This window comes from Leptidea sinapis, chromosome 15 (genome assembly GCF_905404315.1).
Source record: "Leptidea sinapis chromosome 15, ilLepSina1.1, whole genome shotgun sequence".
In the NCBI taxonomy this organism is placed as follows: domain Eukaryota; kingdom Metazoa; phylum Arthropoda; class Insecta; order Lepidoptera; family Pieridae; genus Leptidea; species Leptidea sinapis.
Window position 1 is genome coordinate 12,853,665 of NC_066279.1, and position 13,542 is coordinate 12,867,206.

General features: G+C 38.7%; 1 protein-coding gene across 2 annotated transcripts in view; it reads left to right on the forward strand.

The window, feature by feature from the left end:
* The window catches only part of LOC126968300 (methionine--tRNA ligase, cytoplasmic), a 40,724-nt gene that overhangs the window by 8,411 nt on the left and 18,771 nt on the right, over positions 1-13,542 (forward strand). For both annotated transcript variants that reach the window (XM_050813212.1, XM_050813213.1), the window contains exons 5-12: positions 69-166; positions 3,898-4,011; positions 5,551-5,667; positions 6,854-6,929; positions 8,253-8,380; positions 9,392-9,496; positions 10,923-11,100; positions 13,052-13,216. In XM_050813212.1, the coding sequence (XP_050669169.1) occupies positions 69-166; positions 3,898-4,011; positions 5,551-5,667; positions 6,854-6,929; positions 8,253-8,380; positions 9,392-9,496; positions 10,923-11,100; positions 13,052-13,216 (981 nt within the window). The remainder of the gene's footprint in view (positions 1-68; positions 167-3,897; positions 4,012-5,550; positions 5,668-6,853; positions 6,930-8,252; positions 8,381-9,391; positions 9,497-10,922; positions 11,101-13,051; positions 13,217-13,542) is intronic.

Genomic DNA, 13,542 nt, shown 5'->3' on the forward strand with positions numbered 1-13,542 from the left:
AAAACACTTGAATTTGAATCAATTAGGATCACTCACAACTGCTGGTTGACTGTATATTTTTTTTTCAGGAAGCATTGAAACAGTGGCCTGGCTCTCAAAATGGTCCATTTGCGCAACTCTCAGCTCTTGGTATACCACAGATAAGCAGTATACCATCACCTGTTGGGTAAGTGATATTAGAAATAGAAATATATTTATTAATCATAGGAGTTAACATAACACATTGCAACAACACTTGGTAAACCTCATGAAGCTACATCAGTTCGTAAAGGGGCTGTCACATGGGGAGAAGAACTGATAAGAAACTCACAGCCCATGTTTTAAATCATATAACAGTTTAGCCTATTTAATATAATATAATAATAATAATATATTTTATTTGACACACACATGAAACATTACATTGCTACAAAAATAAGAATAAGAAAAAAAGAAAAATTATAACTAAAACTAACCTAGAACATATTTTACAAAGAATAAATAAATAACTTTACAAAGATATTACAATATTGCAGCTGTGTGGCAGTGTGTATTAAACGGGATGCTACTCAGGTTACCTGTGACAATTGTGGTGTCACAGCACTGATTTTCAGTAGCTCCCGTTTGACGCTTCACGTCGCGGTGCTGAGTAATAAATTATAAATATTTATCACAACATAATATTATATAATAAAAAAACAAAGAAAAGTCCAACCTAGTACTGTTAATGCCTATTATTTTTGACCAACCAGAGCTGAATCAATCTGACTCGCCATTACGTATTTCTTTATTTTTACTCGAAAGTTTGAAATTGTAGTGAGGTCACGTAATGGTGGAGGCAGGTTGTTCCAGCAGTACGCGCTATAACGAAAGCTACCTCTGAAGGCAGCTGTATGGTGTTTAGGCACGTCTAGCATCCAGTGTGATGCTCTGGTACTATAGGCCCTGTATTTATCTCCTAGCCAAGACAGTTTTTTATATAGGTAAGGAGGCATATGATATTTTACAACTCCAAAGAGTAAAACTGCAAAATGCGTGCGCCTACGACTTTCCATATTGGGAACTTTGGGCATCGTTTAGATATGGTGTTATGTGGGATCGTGATGGAATATTCCAGCAATAGCGAGCACACGCGTTTTGAATGCGCTGAATAGAATTTTGTGTACGAACAAGTATGCGATCGCCATAAACCGTATCAATTTTAGGTAGCCTGCGCAGGACACGACCAGAACCATGCACCATTATCCTCTATATTATAATCTACTATGCTATAGTAAACCTTCTTTGTCAAAATGAATTATTATTATTGTTAAATTGAATTACAAGATCTATGAGCTCTTAAGTATTAAATGGCACATACAGTTTATCCTTTCTTCCTGAATTGAATTAATTCAAATCTCAATTTTTTTTAATCATATTGTTATTATGTAAGCTCATTGTTTTTGCATCTACATATATAAAATATTTTAGCTAACGAACCGTTTTGTCCCTTTCTGTTAGGTTTATTTATTCACACATAAAGCTGGAATTGTTACGAATGTAAACGTTATTATTAATAACCCAATAAAATTAATTGTAAAGTATACACCAGATATGTATAAATCACTCGTTATTCTTTATTATTGGAGATACGTCCGGACACTTCGGCCGTGGAACCAATAATGACTCACCAGCGTTAGCAACTTGAAGTGGACTGACTATCGTACCAGGGGAGTAAAAATTATCGTGCATGGATCGAAATTATCGTATTTTTTAGGATAATGTCTATTATAGATAAATAAATCATATAAATTGTAATATTGATATTCATGCAAGTACTTCTTTCTTCACTTAATTTGAATAATTCCGTTTGTCAGAGCGAATACAGGCATATAATCATAATAATATAACGAAATAACTGCCAACTTATCTACACAAAAATATACGATACATATGAAGTGTGAACATAATCGAAATATCGAACTTATATTCTCTTGTTCGCATTGGTAGATGCTATACTAACCAATAAGAAAGCGTGTACAGCAGGCGCTGGATAAAGCTACAGTATCGGCAGTGGTGAAACTTAATAGAGCGGATCGTAAGGACCAATAGGAATAGAGAACTTGTATTTCCCGGTATTTTCCCAAGATTTTATTGGACAAAATAAAATCATGCTACTGCGATTTAGACTATCAACGCATGAGTGAAATAATATAAATTCTCAAATTTTGCATCATGATAGAAATTATCGTACAATCTGCGTACGATAATAATATGCTATCGTACATCGTACGTAGGCACAAAATTATCGTATGTGTACGATAATTATCGTACGGTTCCGAACGCTGTGACTCACTCAATATGGCCGCCCCTCGCTCTGCCAATTCTCCCCTCTACATATTTTGCAGTGATGACAGTCATGACGTTTCCGTTCAAAATAAATTACTTTCAACATTACAAATGGACAATGTTGACAATAGAAAAGTTAAATGAGATAATTGAGACCTTTCACGAATAAGAAGGTTAGTATTGTTTGTCTTCCCACTCAAAGATGTTGTGACAAGGATGTTTTAAATCAAAACGAAATTTATTTTTTCTTCTTCATAGTTGTATCCATCATGACGGTTGATCATGGTTGTTGGTTGGTAATCCAATCACGAATGCACGCCTTCCGTCATGTTCCTCACCTAGTGATCTCATGCCTTCAGTATTTCAAACATTGATTAACCTCTCCATAATTTCGTCTCCATTCCTCGTTATATACCTAATAAAAATTGTGTACAATCGTATCTTTAATTTGAGCTCCGAAGGTATTGACTGATTGGTGCGCCTTGCTGTCCATAGTATTATCTGTGTAGCTAGCACCACGTTTTACTGTTTAATTCTGCTTTTGATGGTCTTGTTTCGGCTCCATAGGTTAGACAAGGGCTCGCAAACGGCTCGTTTTTTGAAATTTCGGGAAATTCCATGGTTACGCATCTTCGTACACAGTTGCCAGTTATCATTGCGTTACAGCCCAGATATATTAATGTCTTGTGCGCTAACTTCATAACTGTGTACTACAGGGTGGTCTCATGTCATTGCCATATGGCAACGTGAGCAAACAGGAAGTTAAGACATCCACAGTGTCTATATTCTGAATTGTTAGAGCATCTGTTAGAACGCCGGCGCGATCCACAATCGCTAGCTATGTCTTGCTTTGATTGGTTCCAGTAAGAGTGTAAGACTAATACTAATACGGTCTAGACTAATACGGTATACACTAATACGGTCATGGTGCCTACTTGGCGGGTAACACAGCGACGCCTTTTTCTGTTGTGAACATTACAATGTATGCATTAGATTATTAGTGTTATGCTTAGATAGTGAGACTAAGCTAATGAGAATTACCTTTCTTATATCTCAAAGTGACTAGCCCAAATTGCGATAAGCCTCAAAATTGTTGGTCAATTAAGAATCTTGAGCGTCAATGCTTTGTAGTTATCAGGATGTATCGGAGTTATCATTAAGTATTTATAAAAAATACTATTCAAGTAAAGAACCCTAAAATTGTTGCATCAACGTATTGAAAATGTTTTTGAAGTTATACTTCTTTTGGCACGTTATGAAAAAAATATGAGAGTGAAATTTTTAAATGCGCGCGCATCACTGTAACACTGTGAAGTTGGTTCCTAAAAATTTCTGACGTTTGCGACATTCGTTATTTTTTTTGGTTTCTTCGTCCATTATTAGGACAGGCAAAGGGTGCAAGCCCATACAGCCGTATTCGTTATCTAAAAATTAATTGTCAAAGCCATCTTTGCAAGATTTTTACGATATAGCTCTTTCTACAAACGTAGAATAGCAGGACGAATAAATAATAATTTTAAGGATTTTTGCTTTGTTACGCCAAAGAAGTATAACTTCTTGCGTGCATACATAATTTTTTTTATATTTCAGAACCCCAGATGAAACTCAAGCGGTTGTAACTCAGGATGAGATTGAGTCGGCCAAACAGAACTGGATTAATGGTGTCGAGAATTTACAAAAACCGTTGAAACAGGAGAAAGTAGTGTAAGTATAAAGTGAAGTATGTGACGCAATATTGCTTCACTTTCTACAAATTTAAGTGAAAATATTTTAAGGGTCAATGACACAAGTGAAAAAGTTCTATACACAAATGTTAACCAACATATTTATAATTTTAATTCATATAAAATTACATATTTGGTTGTTATTATTTTATTTGCATGATTTATTTAATAATCTTATTGTTAAATTGTAATAATCTATTAAAATGTAAAATAGACTGTCAACACCAATGTGACATTGTCAGTTGAACACGAATACAGGCATTCAAGTTGTCGCACAGGGGTGGGACAGACGCCTTAGAGTGACGTTTTCAGAAGACTGTAGTGCCATCTGTTAGTTGGCCCGAAAATGAAAGCTTTGTCAGCTGTCACACGCCTTGAAACCTTTCAACTTCTTTCTTCTTTGTGTTACTTCCCACTGGTCATAAAATGGCAGCTATGTGTGTCTTGCGTTAGCGCATGTATGTAGCTCTCGTGTTCCATTTTGCATATTTACACTACTAAAACTATCCTTTATGATCTATGTTGTGACAAAATTAGATAAATAACTCCACGCGCAATTTCGACATGGTAAAAAATTGCTATACCTACATTAAAAAGTAGAGTTAGTTATTTAATTGCGTCACAACAAAATGAATTTTATAATTTGGAGCTTATATATAGTTATTTTCGGGGCCAATCTCCAGATGGCGCTAGTTTTCAAATAGACAGCTCATAGTGCGTAGAGAGGGCTCTCTTTTCCCTATATATTATTATACTCTTTGTTGTAGCACCAGTACGGGGTGGTGGATTAAAATTTTGTAATTTTTTTTATTACAATAATTTGTTACTAAATATTATCTTTAAAATACGAACTTTAATAATATTGTAAGGTTTGATCTAAAAACAGTGAACAGTGCTAATACATATAAGGACATAATATCAGCGATCCGATAGCGGAACGACATAAGTGTGCTTAGGGACAATATAAACACACTTTTCTCCTTACTCGTGTGTCAACCGTCGCTCTCCAAATGAAATCTGAACTGAATAAATGTTTTACATTGCTGCTCATTGACCAAGAATATTTTAAGCGACTCGAGTAAATGCGGCAATGTATGTGTAATTTGTGGCGTGCTCCATATATCAGTTTTGTTTGATACGACGTAATCCTATTATCCTATTAATATTATAAATGTGAAAGTTTGTATGACTGGATGTATGTTTGAACTTCTTTAACGCAAAAACTACTGAATGGGTTTTGATGAAACTTTACAATAATATAGCTTACACACCAGAATAGCACATAGGCTATTATTTGTAAAACTATCGCGTGAATTATACTTTATATGGCAAAACAATATTTGCCGGGTCAGCTAGTTTGTCTATATGTATAGAACGTCATTACTTATGTTAGCTTATATCACAGATGTCATGATACAAGTAACTCAAATGAATAAAACATTTTGTTAATAGCCCGGAAATCAGCACTTGTTTCCAAATTTATAACCATCCCAACACTTACATAAGTTTTTTCTTCTAGATTACCAATAAAAGGGCAAAAGAATATATTGATAACATCAGCACTACCGTACGTAAATAATATACCACATCTTGGGAACATTATTGGCTGTGTCCTCTCCGCTGACATATTCGCTCGGTAAGCTTATTTCAATATATATATTATGTCGGAGAATTAGAATATAAAAGTAATATGGCCTGTATGATTATATTCTACTCTGCGTATTGGGCTGAACTGATGGCGAACGTCATCTTTCAAAGTGTGTTTGAAGTTGTCACTGTGTACGTCACTGTCGGTGACGTGATTGAAGTTAGTTATTATTGTCCATCAGTAGAGCGCTCATGTAGAAGTCGCATTCGTCTTCAAGATAGCGCCCGCGCCGGTTGTGCGCACTGATCGACTTAAAACAAGATGGAGGATACCAACACCGTGACGCCCGATTTTAAATCCAAATAAATATCCGAGATATATATTTCAATTTATATACAGGGTGGTTTTTTTGAGAAGGGTGGTGATGGCCAAGACGGAAATTACGAGACTTAGAGAAAAGTCGTGAAAGGAGTCAGGCCCTCGATTTATAGGAAAACAATAACTGGACTTGGCGGTGATGGCCAAGTCGGAAACCCTTCTCAAACATCCACCCTGTATATATAAATTGATTGTCATTGCTAATAAAGTTTTCACATCTGCCGCGGTCTTAAGCACACACTCTATTTTTTTTATGATAACAAGTGTCAAAACGCCCAGCCCCAGTGTAGTGTCATTTGTGTATTAAATGCACATGTTTGATCTTCTACTCTTTTGCTTTGCCGCTTAATACGTGCAACTATGCCTCTCGCCGTCTAGTCGCTAAAAATGCTAGGGTTGTCACAAAAACTTGCTTTAAAATATTGAACTTTTTTTTAAGACAATATGAGATGAGCAGGACTTTCAGCTGATGGTAATTGATACGCAATGCTCACTGCAATGCAGTGCCGCTCAGGATTCTTGAAAAACCCGAAAATTCTGAGCGGTACCACAATTGCGCTCGTCACCTAGAGGAATAGGATGTTCAGTCTCATTTGCTCAGTAATTTAACTAGCTACGGCGCTCTTCAGACCGAAATACAATAATGCTTACAAATTTTTGCATCACGGCATTAAAAGGCGCCGTTGGGGCACTATCTATCTATATCTAATCTAGCCGGCATTCTGTGCAAAGGAGCCTCCCACTAGTAAATGCCCTAAGTAGTCTTTTAGGACACCCTTGGGCCTGGGACTTCCCTATTCTTTTTATGTCCAGGTAAAGCACCGGGCAAATGTTCTATTCTATTCTTAAATTGCAGGTACTGTCGTATGTGTGACTATAATACCTTGTATGTGTGCGGAACGGATGAGTACGGAACTGCTACGGAGACAAAAGTGAGTACATGCAGCTTTTCTCTTTATTTTTTTTATGACAGTAAGGGACGAGACGAGCAGGACGTTCAGCTCATGGTAATTTATATACGTCTTGTCCATTACAATGCAGAGCCGCTAGGGATTCTTGAAAAACCCAAAAGTTCTGAGCGGCACTACAATTGCGCTCGTCACCTTGAGACATAAGATGTTAAGTCTCATTTGCCCAGTAATTTCACTAGCTACGCCGCCCTTCAGACCGAAACATAATAATGCTTACAGATTACTACTTCACGGCAGGTATAGGTGACGTTGTGGTACCCATAATCTAGCGGGCATCCTGTGCAAAGGAGCCTCCTACTGGTATTTTTGTTTTAGTGTGCATGCGTATGCATGCTTATGCGTTGTTCAAAATGGAGGCTAATAGTGGATTGCTATTTTTTTCGACGTGTTTATAGCTGTCACAGTCTATCTTGATGTAGAAATTATCTAAGAAAATAGGCTTACATAACCCCTCGACTAGATTTTGCATGTCCTACAATAACTTAAACCCAATATACAGTAAACCATACTATATGTCCAATATTTGCTGACTCTCAAATGCATAAAGTTTATTGTTAACATCAACTAATAAATTAATCTACTGATATTTTTTATTGTATTCGATTCTAACATTCAACGTTTTGCATATTCTTGGTTAATTCTCAGGTATAACTTATGCCAATTTTAAATGTAAAGTGGTTTCAAGGACCTTTCTTCCGCGAACAACAAAGCTGTGGAATAAGCTTCCTTGTAAGGTGTTTCCGGAACGATACGACATGGGTCGATGGAATTACCTTCAAAAAATGTGCGTATACCTTCCTTAAAGGCCGGCAATGCTACTGCGATTCCTCTGGTGTTGCAAGAGAATGTGAGCGGCGGTGATTACTTACTATCAGATGACCCGTATGCACGTTTGTTCTCCTCTTCCATAAAAAATATGAAATGGCTGTAATATACATCACAAATTAGTTTGTAAATTTGCATACAATATTTTAAATATCAAATAATTCATAAAAAGTAAGAAAGAATACACTGTATAAATATTAATTATCCCATCTCCTTCTATAAACACCGACCATAATATAAAAGTCATAAAAGGCACTGAACACTTAATCATTGCGTGGCGTTGCATTCAAAGCGCGGTCTAGACACACCTGATCGAATACTCTGTCTAATAGACACGTAAGCAGAGTTTTGCTTCAATTTGACAATTTTTGAGCGTGATTGTGAGTCTAGTTTGTTTATTGTACGTCACTGAGAATATTTTACAAAGCAAGCTATTTATGAATACTCAAATGATTTTAGGCGTTAGAAGAAGGCTTGACCCCGCGGCAGATATGTGACAAATATTACGAGATCCACAACTCGGTGTATCGCTGGTTTAATATCGGTTTCGACTATTTTGGTCGCACCAGCACCCCAGAGCAGACACAGTGAGTAATCCAGACTTTTGCGTATTATAATATTGATTTTAATCCTAGAATTGACGAAAATTGAGAAAAAAATGACATTGATTTGACATGAAATAAGGTTAGGCTGTGGTGCCCACCTGACCGCTATCTGGTAAAAAGAAGCCTTCCAGTGGTAAAATCTGGACTCGTACTAATGCAGTAGCAATGGCTATAAATCCAAATTGTGTTCTGAGTTTTCTTAAGTGTAAATTCCTCTCAAATATGTCCTTGAGGCATCCTCAAGAGATGTTGACTCGCCAACTCGTGTGCCAAAAAACACATACCTGTATATTCAAGCAGTGGGATCTTAGGATATCAGTATCGAGTATTTAATTGAAACATTTGACAGGTCGCTATTTAGCTATTTAACATTTACTATAGCTTTAAATAGCGGACATTGGACGATTACGTTTAACAGTTAAAGTTATGACGTCTTCTATTGTCAAATAGCGCAACGTGTTTGTTATTGCTAATGTTAATTGATGCAACCCAGCCTTAATACATTATATGACAACACATTTAGTCCAGTGGTTAGTGACCCTGCTTACTGTCCCGGGTTCGAATCCCGGTAAATAACAGTTATATGGTGAAAATGGAATCATGGATGTTTAAGTAAGTATATCCTACTAGCTGACCCGACAGACGTTGTTCTGTTCATATTAAAAAAAACTCTTGCGAGTGGAATTTCGTAAAATCAGTTCTTAGCTGACCTCTACTCGGCGAAAGGAATATTCCTACCAAATTTCAAGACTCTACGCCTAATGGTTCCAGAGATATCGTGACGAGTGACTATATAAGTGGAAATCTCTTATATATACATAGATTTATAATTAAATAAAAAAAAAGTAAATGCGGCATTAGATATACATATAGATAAAGCAGTCGAAGTATTATGATGTGATTTGTGGCATGTTTCATATTTCGGCTTTGATTTTATACGACGTGATTGGATTTAAATATAAAGCGTAATTAATCTATTAATTAATTTTCCAGAATAGTACAAGAGCTATTTATGAAGTTGCACGACAATGGCTTCATAAGTCCGCAGTCCGTAGAGCAGCTGTTCTGTGAGAACTGCCAGAGGTTTCTGGCCGACAGGTTAGTTACTTTACAAAATTACTCATACAATCAACAGCGTCGAAAAAAACTCGGCGTGTACTTAAAACACTACATCACAAAAGTGAAAACAAGTGTTGTACAAGGCGAGTATTATAAATTAATAAAATTTACAACATATAAAGTTATAGTGGACTGTAATATTACTCTGATTAATTTTGCCCTTACAGTTCAAGATTTGCGATTTCCGGCCCTTCTGAAGAAGTCTTCACATGAAGTAATATTGAGGACTTCTTCTGGAGCTCTGCTCGGTGCGAAAATTGGAATAGCGCGTTTTCCCAGAATTGAGATAGAGATAGCCCCTTAAACGTAGTAAATTTTATTTAAGCCATTTCCGAGATAGTTAAAATATTATAGTTGATTGTCGGATACCCAGTTCTCTGTGAATGGCTAGATTGCTTAGCGTTGTGAAGAGACGTCGCTTCATAGTATTTCTAATGTTCCGAAGAGCTGTTTGACCTGATTCCGGCCGACGAATCTCAACTTCGGACGACACATCACGAATTAGGATATCATCCCCATTATCTGGATGTGTGGCGTTCCTCCTCAGTACGGAATATTCTTCCACGTAGGTACAACTATACAATGAGTTTCCCTGTGCGGTGTTTCCAGGACGATACGACATGTGTACCTCCAATAAAAGCGCGTACACCTTCCTTAAAGGCCAGCAACGCTCTTGTGATTCCTCTGCAGCAAGAGAATATGGGCGGCGGTGATCACTTAACACCAGGTGACCCGTACCCTAGTTTATCCTCCTCTTCCATAAAACAATCACAAGTATAACTCACACACACACACACACACACTCATGTCTTTTTTCCGTCGGGGTAGGCAGAAACAACAGAACGCCACTTGCTTCTATCCTTACCAAGCTCACGTGCTTCATCTCCTTTTTTTATTTATAATTTTTAATGAAAAAAAAAAGGGACGAGACGATCAGGACGTTCAGCTGATGGTTATTGATACGCCCTACCCATTACAATGGTTCAGGATTCTTGAAAAAACCCAATAATTCTGAGCGGCACTACAATTGCGCTCGTCACCTTGAGACAGAAGATGTTAAGTCTCATTAGCCCAATAATTTCACTAGCTACGGCGCCCTTCAGGCCGAAACACAGTAATGTTTACACATTTCTGCTTCACGGCAGAAATAGACGCCGTTGTGGTACCCAGAATCTAGCTGGCATCCTGTGCAAAGGAATCTCCCACTGGTATTACTCTATTCATACATGCTTCCAGGTGCTTCGGACCATTCCTTCTTTCAATACGTCCACAAATTGGTCGTCGAATGTTTACGAGATCTCCCGCGTCCGACCTATCGACACACACTTGCCTTATATATTTTAGTCATCCCTTAGTATAACCATAACACGTATAACTCGTTAAAGATTATTTATACTCTTTTCAGGTTTGTGGAAGGCACTTGTCCGTTTCCCACGTGTCGTTACGACAATGCACGCGGTGACCAATGTGACCAGTGCGGGAAGCTGATCAATGCGATCGAGCTGCTCGAGCCCCGGTGCAAAGTGTGCTCGCACAGACCCACTGTCCGGCCGTCTGAACAGCTCTTCATAGAGTTGGACCAGGTGAGAAAATATATATAATAAATAGAACAGTACCTTATCTTCATACTGGAGCGACCGAAACTAAGTTACTGACATAGTCCAAATAAAGGGGTAGTAAAGTCCTCGAATGGCGACCACGTACCGGAAGACGCAGTGTTGGTAGGCCCCCCACATGATGGACCGACGATCTGGTCAAGATCGCCCGTTATACGTTGGATGAGGGCAGCGACGGACCGATCGTCGTGAAAATCTTTGGGGGAGGCCTTTGTCCAGAACTGGACGTGTTCCGGCTGATGATGATGACTATGTCGAGATCGTAGAAATCTAAATATGGAGTGTATACTTTCTTTTAACAAAAAACGAATAATTATCAAGAAATCGTCCTGGAACCACTGGGAAGTTAGTCTATTCGACAGTTATTATTTCTGCCCTGTATGTGCTTCCCGGGGCATAAAAATAATAGGGAAATCGTAGGTTGGGCTGTAGTTGGACCGGTGGAAGGCTTCTTAGCAAGGATGCCATGATGATAGGTACCACAACGGGGCCTTTTTCTGCCGTGAAGCAGTTATGTCTAAGCATTATTGTGTTTCGCTCTGAAGGGCGTAGCTAGTGAAATTACTGGCCAAATGAGACTTTTCATCTTATGTCTCAAGGTGACGAGCGCAATTGTAGTGCCGCTCCGAAATTTTGGATTTTTCAGGAATCCTGAGCGGCACTGCATTGTAATGGGCAGAGCGTATCAATTACCATCAGCTGAACTTCCTGCTCGTCTAGTCCCTTATTGTCATAACAAAAATTCAATTTAAAGCTGATCTTTCTAGTGCTTTCCGTACCAGGTCGCGGCCTAGCTCCATAGTATACTGGAACAATTTTACTGGATGGGGATGCGCGGTAGCATCCACACTGCAGTTACTTTTTGTAGATCAACGTTTCCAAGTGTTACTCAGCAACATCCGACAGTTAAAAGTTATCTATTGTTAATATATGTTGCCGTGTTAGTATATGTTAAACAGACAACATTATCTAGCAATCGATAACTTTGTTAGATAATGTTAGTTGGAGAACATATGTCGTGCTACTTGAATGTTGCCGAAATGTTTGTGGCGGTACGGACGCGATGAATAACGATCAACAAATAGTGACAAGTACCCTCATTAGTTACAGATAGTTACCTAAATTAAATTTGAGATTTCGTTCCGTGCGAGTGCTCTTCCACTGAGCCAACCGTACGAGTGACGTATCGTTGATAAATCTTGTATGTCTTATTCAACTCTCATGTTGTGGCTTCATTTACAGGATCTACTTTACAGTTGATAACCTGCTCAACCTCAATGTTTACATATTAGGAGATTGACTTGAGATATCGCTCTTCCTACTAATAACTAATACTAACCATAATATAGTGGGAGGCTTTGCACAGATTGATTGCACCGGCTAGATTATGGGTACCACAACGGCTATTTATTCCGTGAAGCAGTAATGTGTAAATATTACTCTGTTTCGGTCTGAAGGGCGCCGTAGCTAGTAAAATTACTGGGCAAATGAGCCTTAACATCTTATGTCTCAAGGTGACGAGCGCAATTGTAGTGCCGTTCAGAATGTTTGGGCTTTTCAAGAATCCCGCGGCACTGCATTGTAATGGGCAGGGCGTATCAATAACCATCAGCTGAACGTCCTGCTCGTCTCGTCTCGAATTTTAATTAAAAAAAATATCTTCCCATTCTTGGCGTGCGTCCGTGCAGAATGGGATGTCGCTATGACAACTTCGTCGATGGATTGTGATCGTAATTGAATTAGCAGACGCCTCTGTTTATGACATATTATTCTCATATTATTCCGAATGCAACGGGCAACTACTAGTTCAAATCTAAAAAAAATAACAAATTGTTACAGATATTGTTACTGTGCTCCACAATAGTGACCTCCGGTGTGGATTCACGGTTAGAATACAATATTTTGTGATACATTTCAGTTGGAAGGGTCTGTTCGGACGTGGCTCCAAGGGGTGGAGGCTGGTTGGTCAGGAGGTGCACGAGCTGTCAGCCGGGCTTGGCTGAGAGATCGGCTCCGACCACGAGCTGTCACCAGGGACCTGCACTGGGGCGTGCCGGTGCCCTTGGAGAAGTACACCAAGAAGGTAGGAGGCTAACGGGACACCCACTTGATTCCACCTTCGCAGACACGCCACAAGTTAGGATATCATCCCCACCATCTGGATGTGTGGCGGTCCTCCACAGTGCGGTTTTCAAGGAGCTTTCTCCCTCGTACTACGAAGCTGTGGAATGAACTTCTTTGTGCGGTGTTTCCGGGACGATACGACATGGGTACCTTCAAAAAAAGCGCGTACACCTTCCTTAAAGGCCGACAACGCTCTTGTGATTCCTCTGGTGTTGCAAGATAATGTGGGCGGCGGTGATCACTTAACACCAGGTGACCCGTACGCTCGTTTGTCCTCCTATTCCT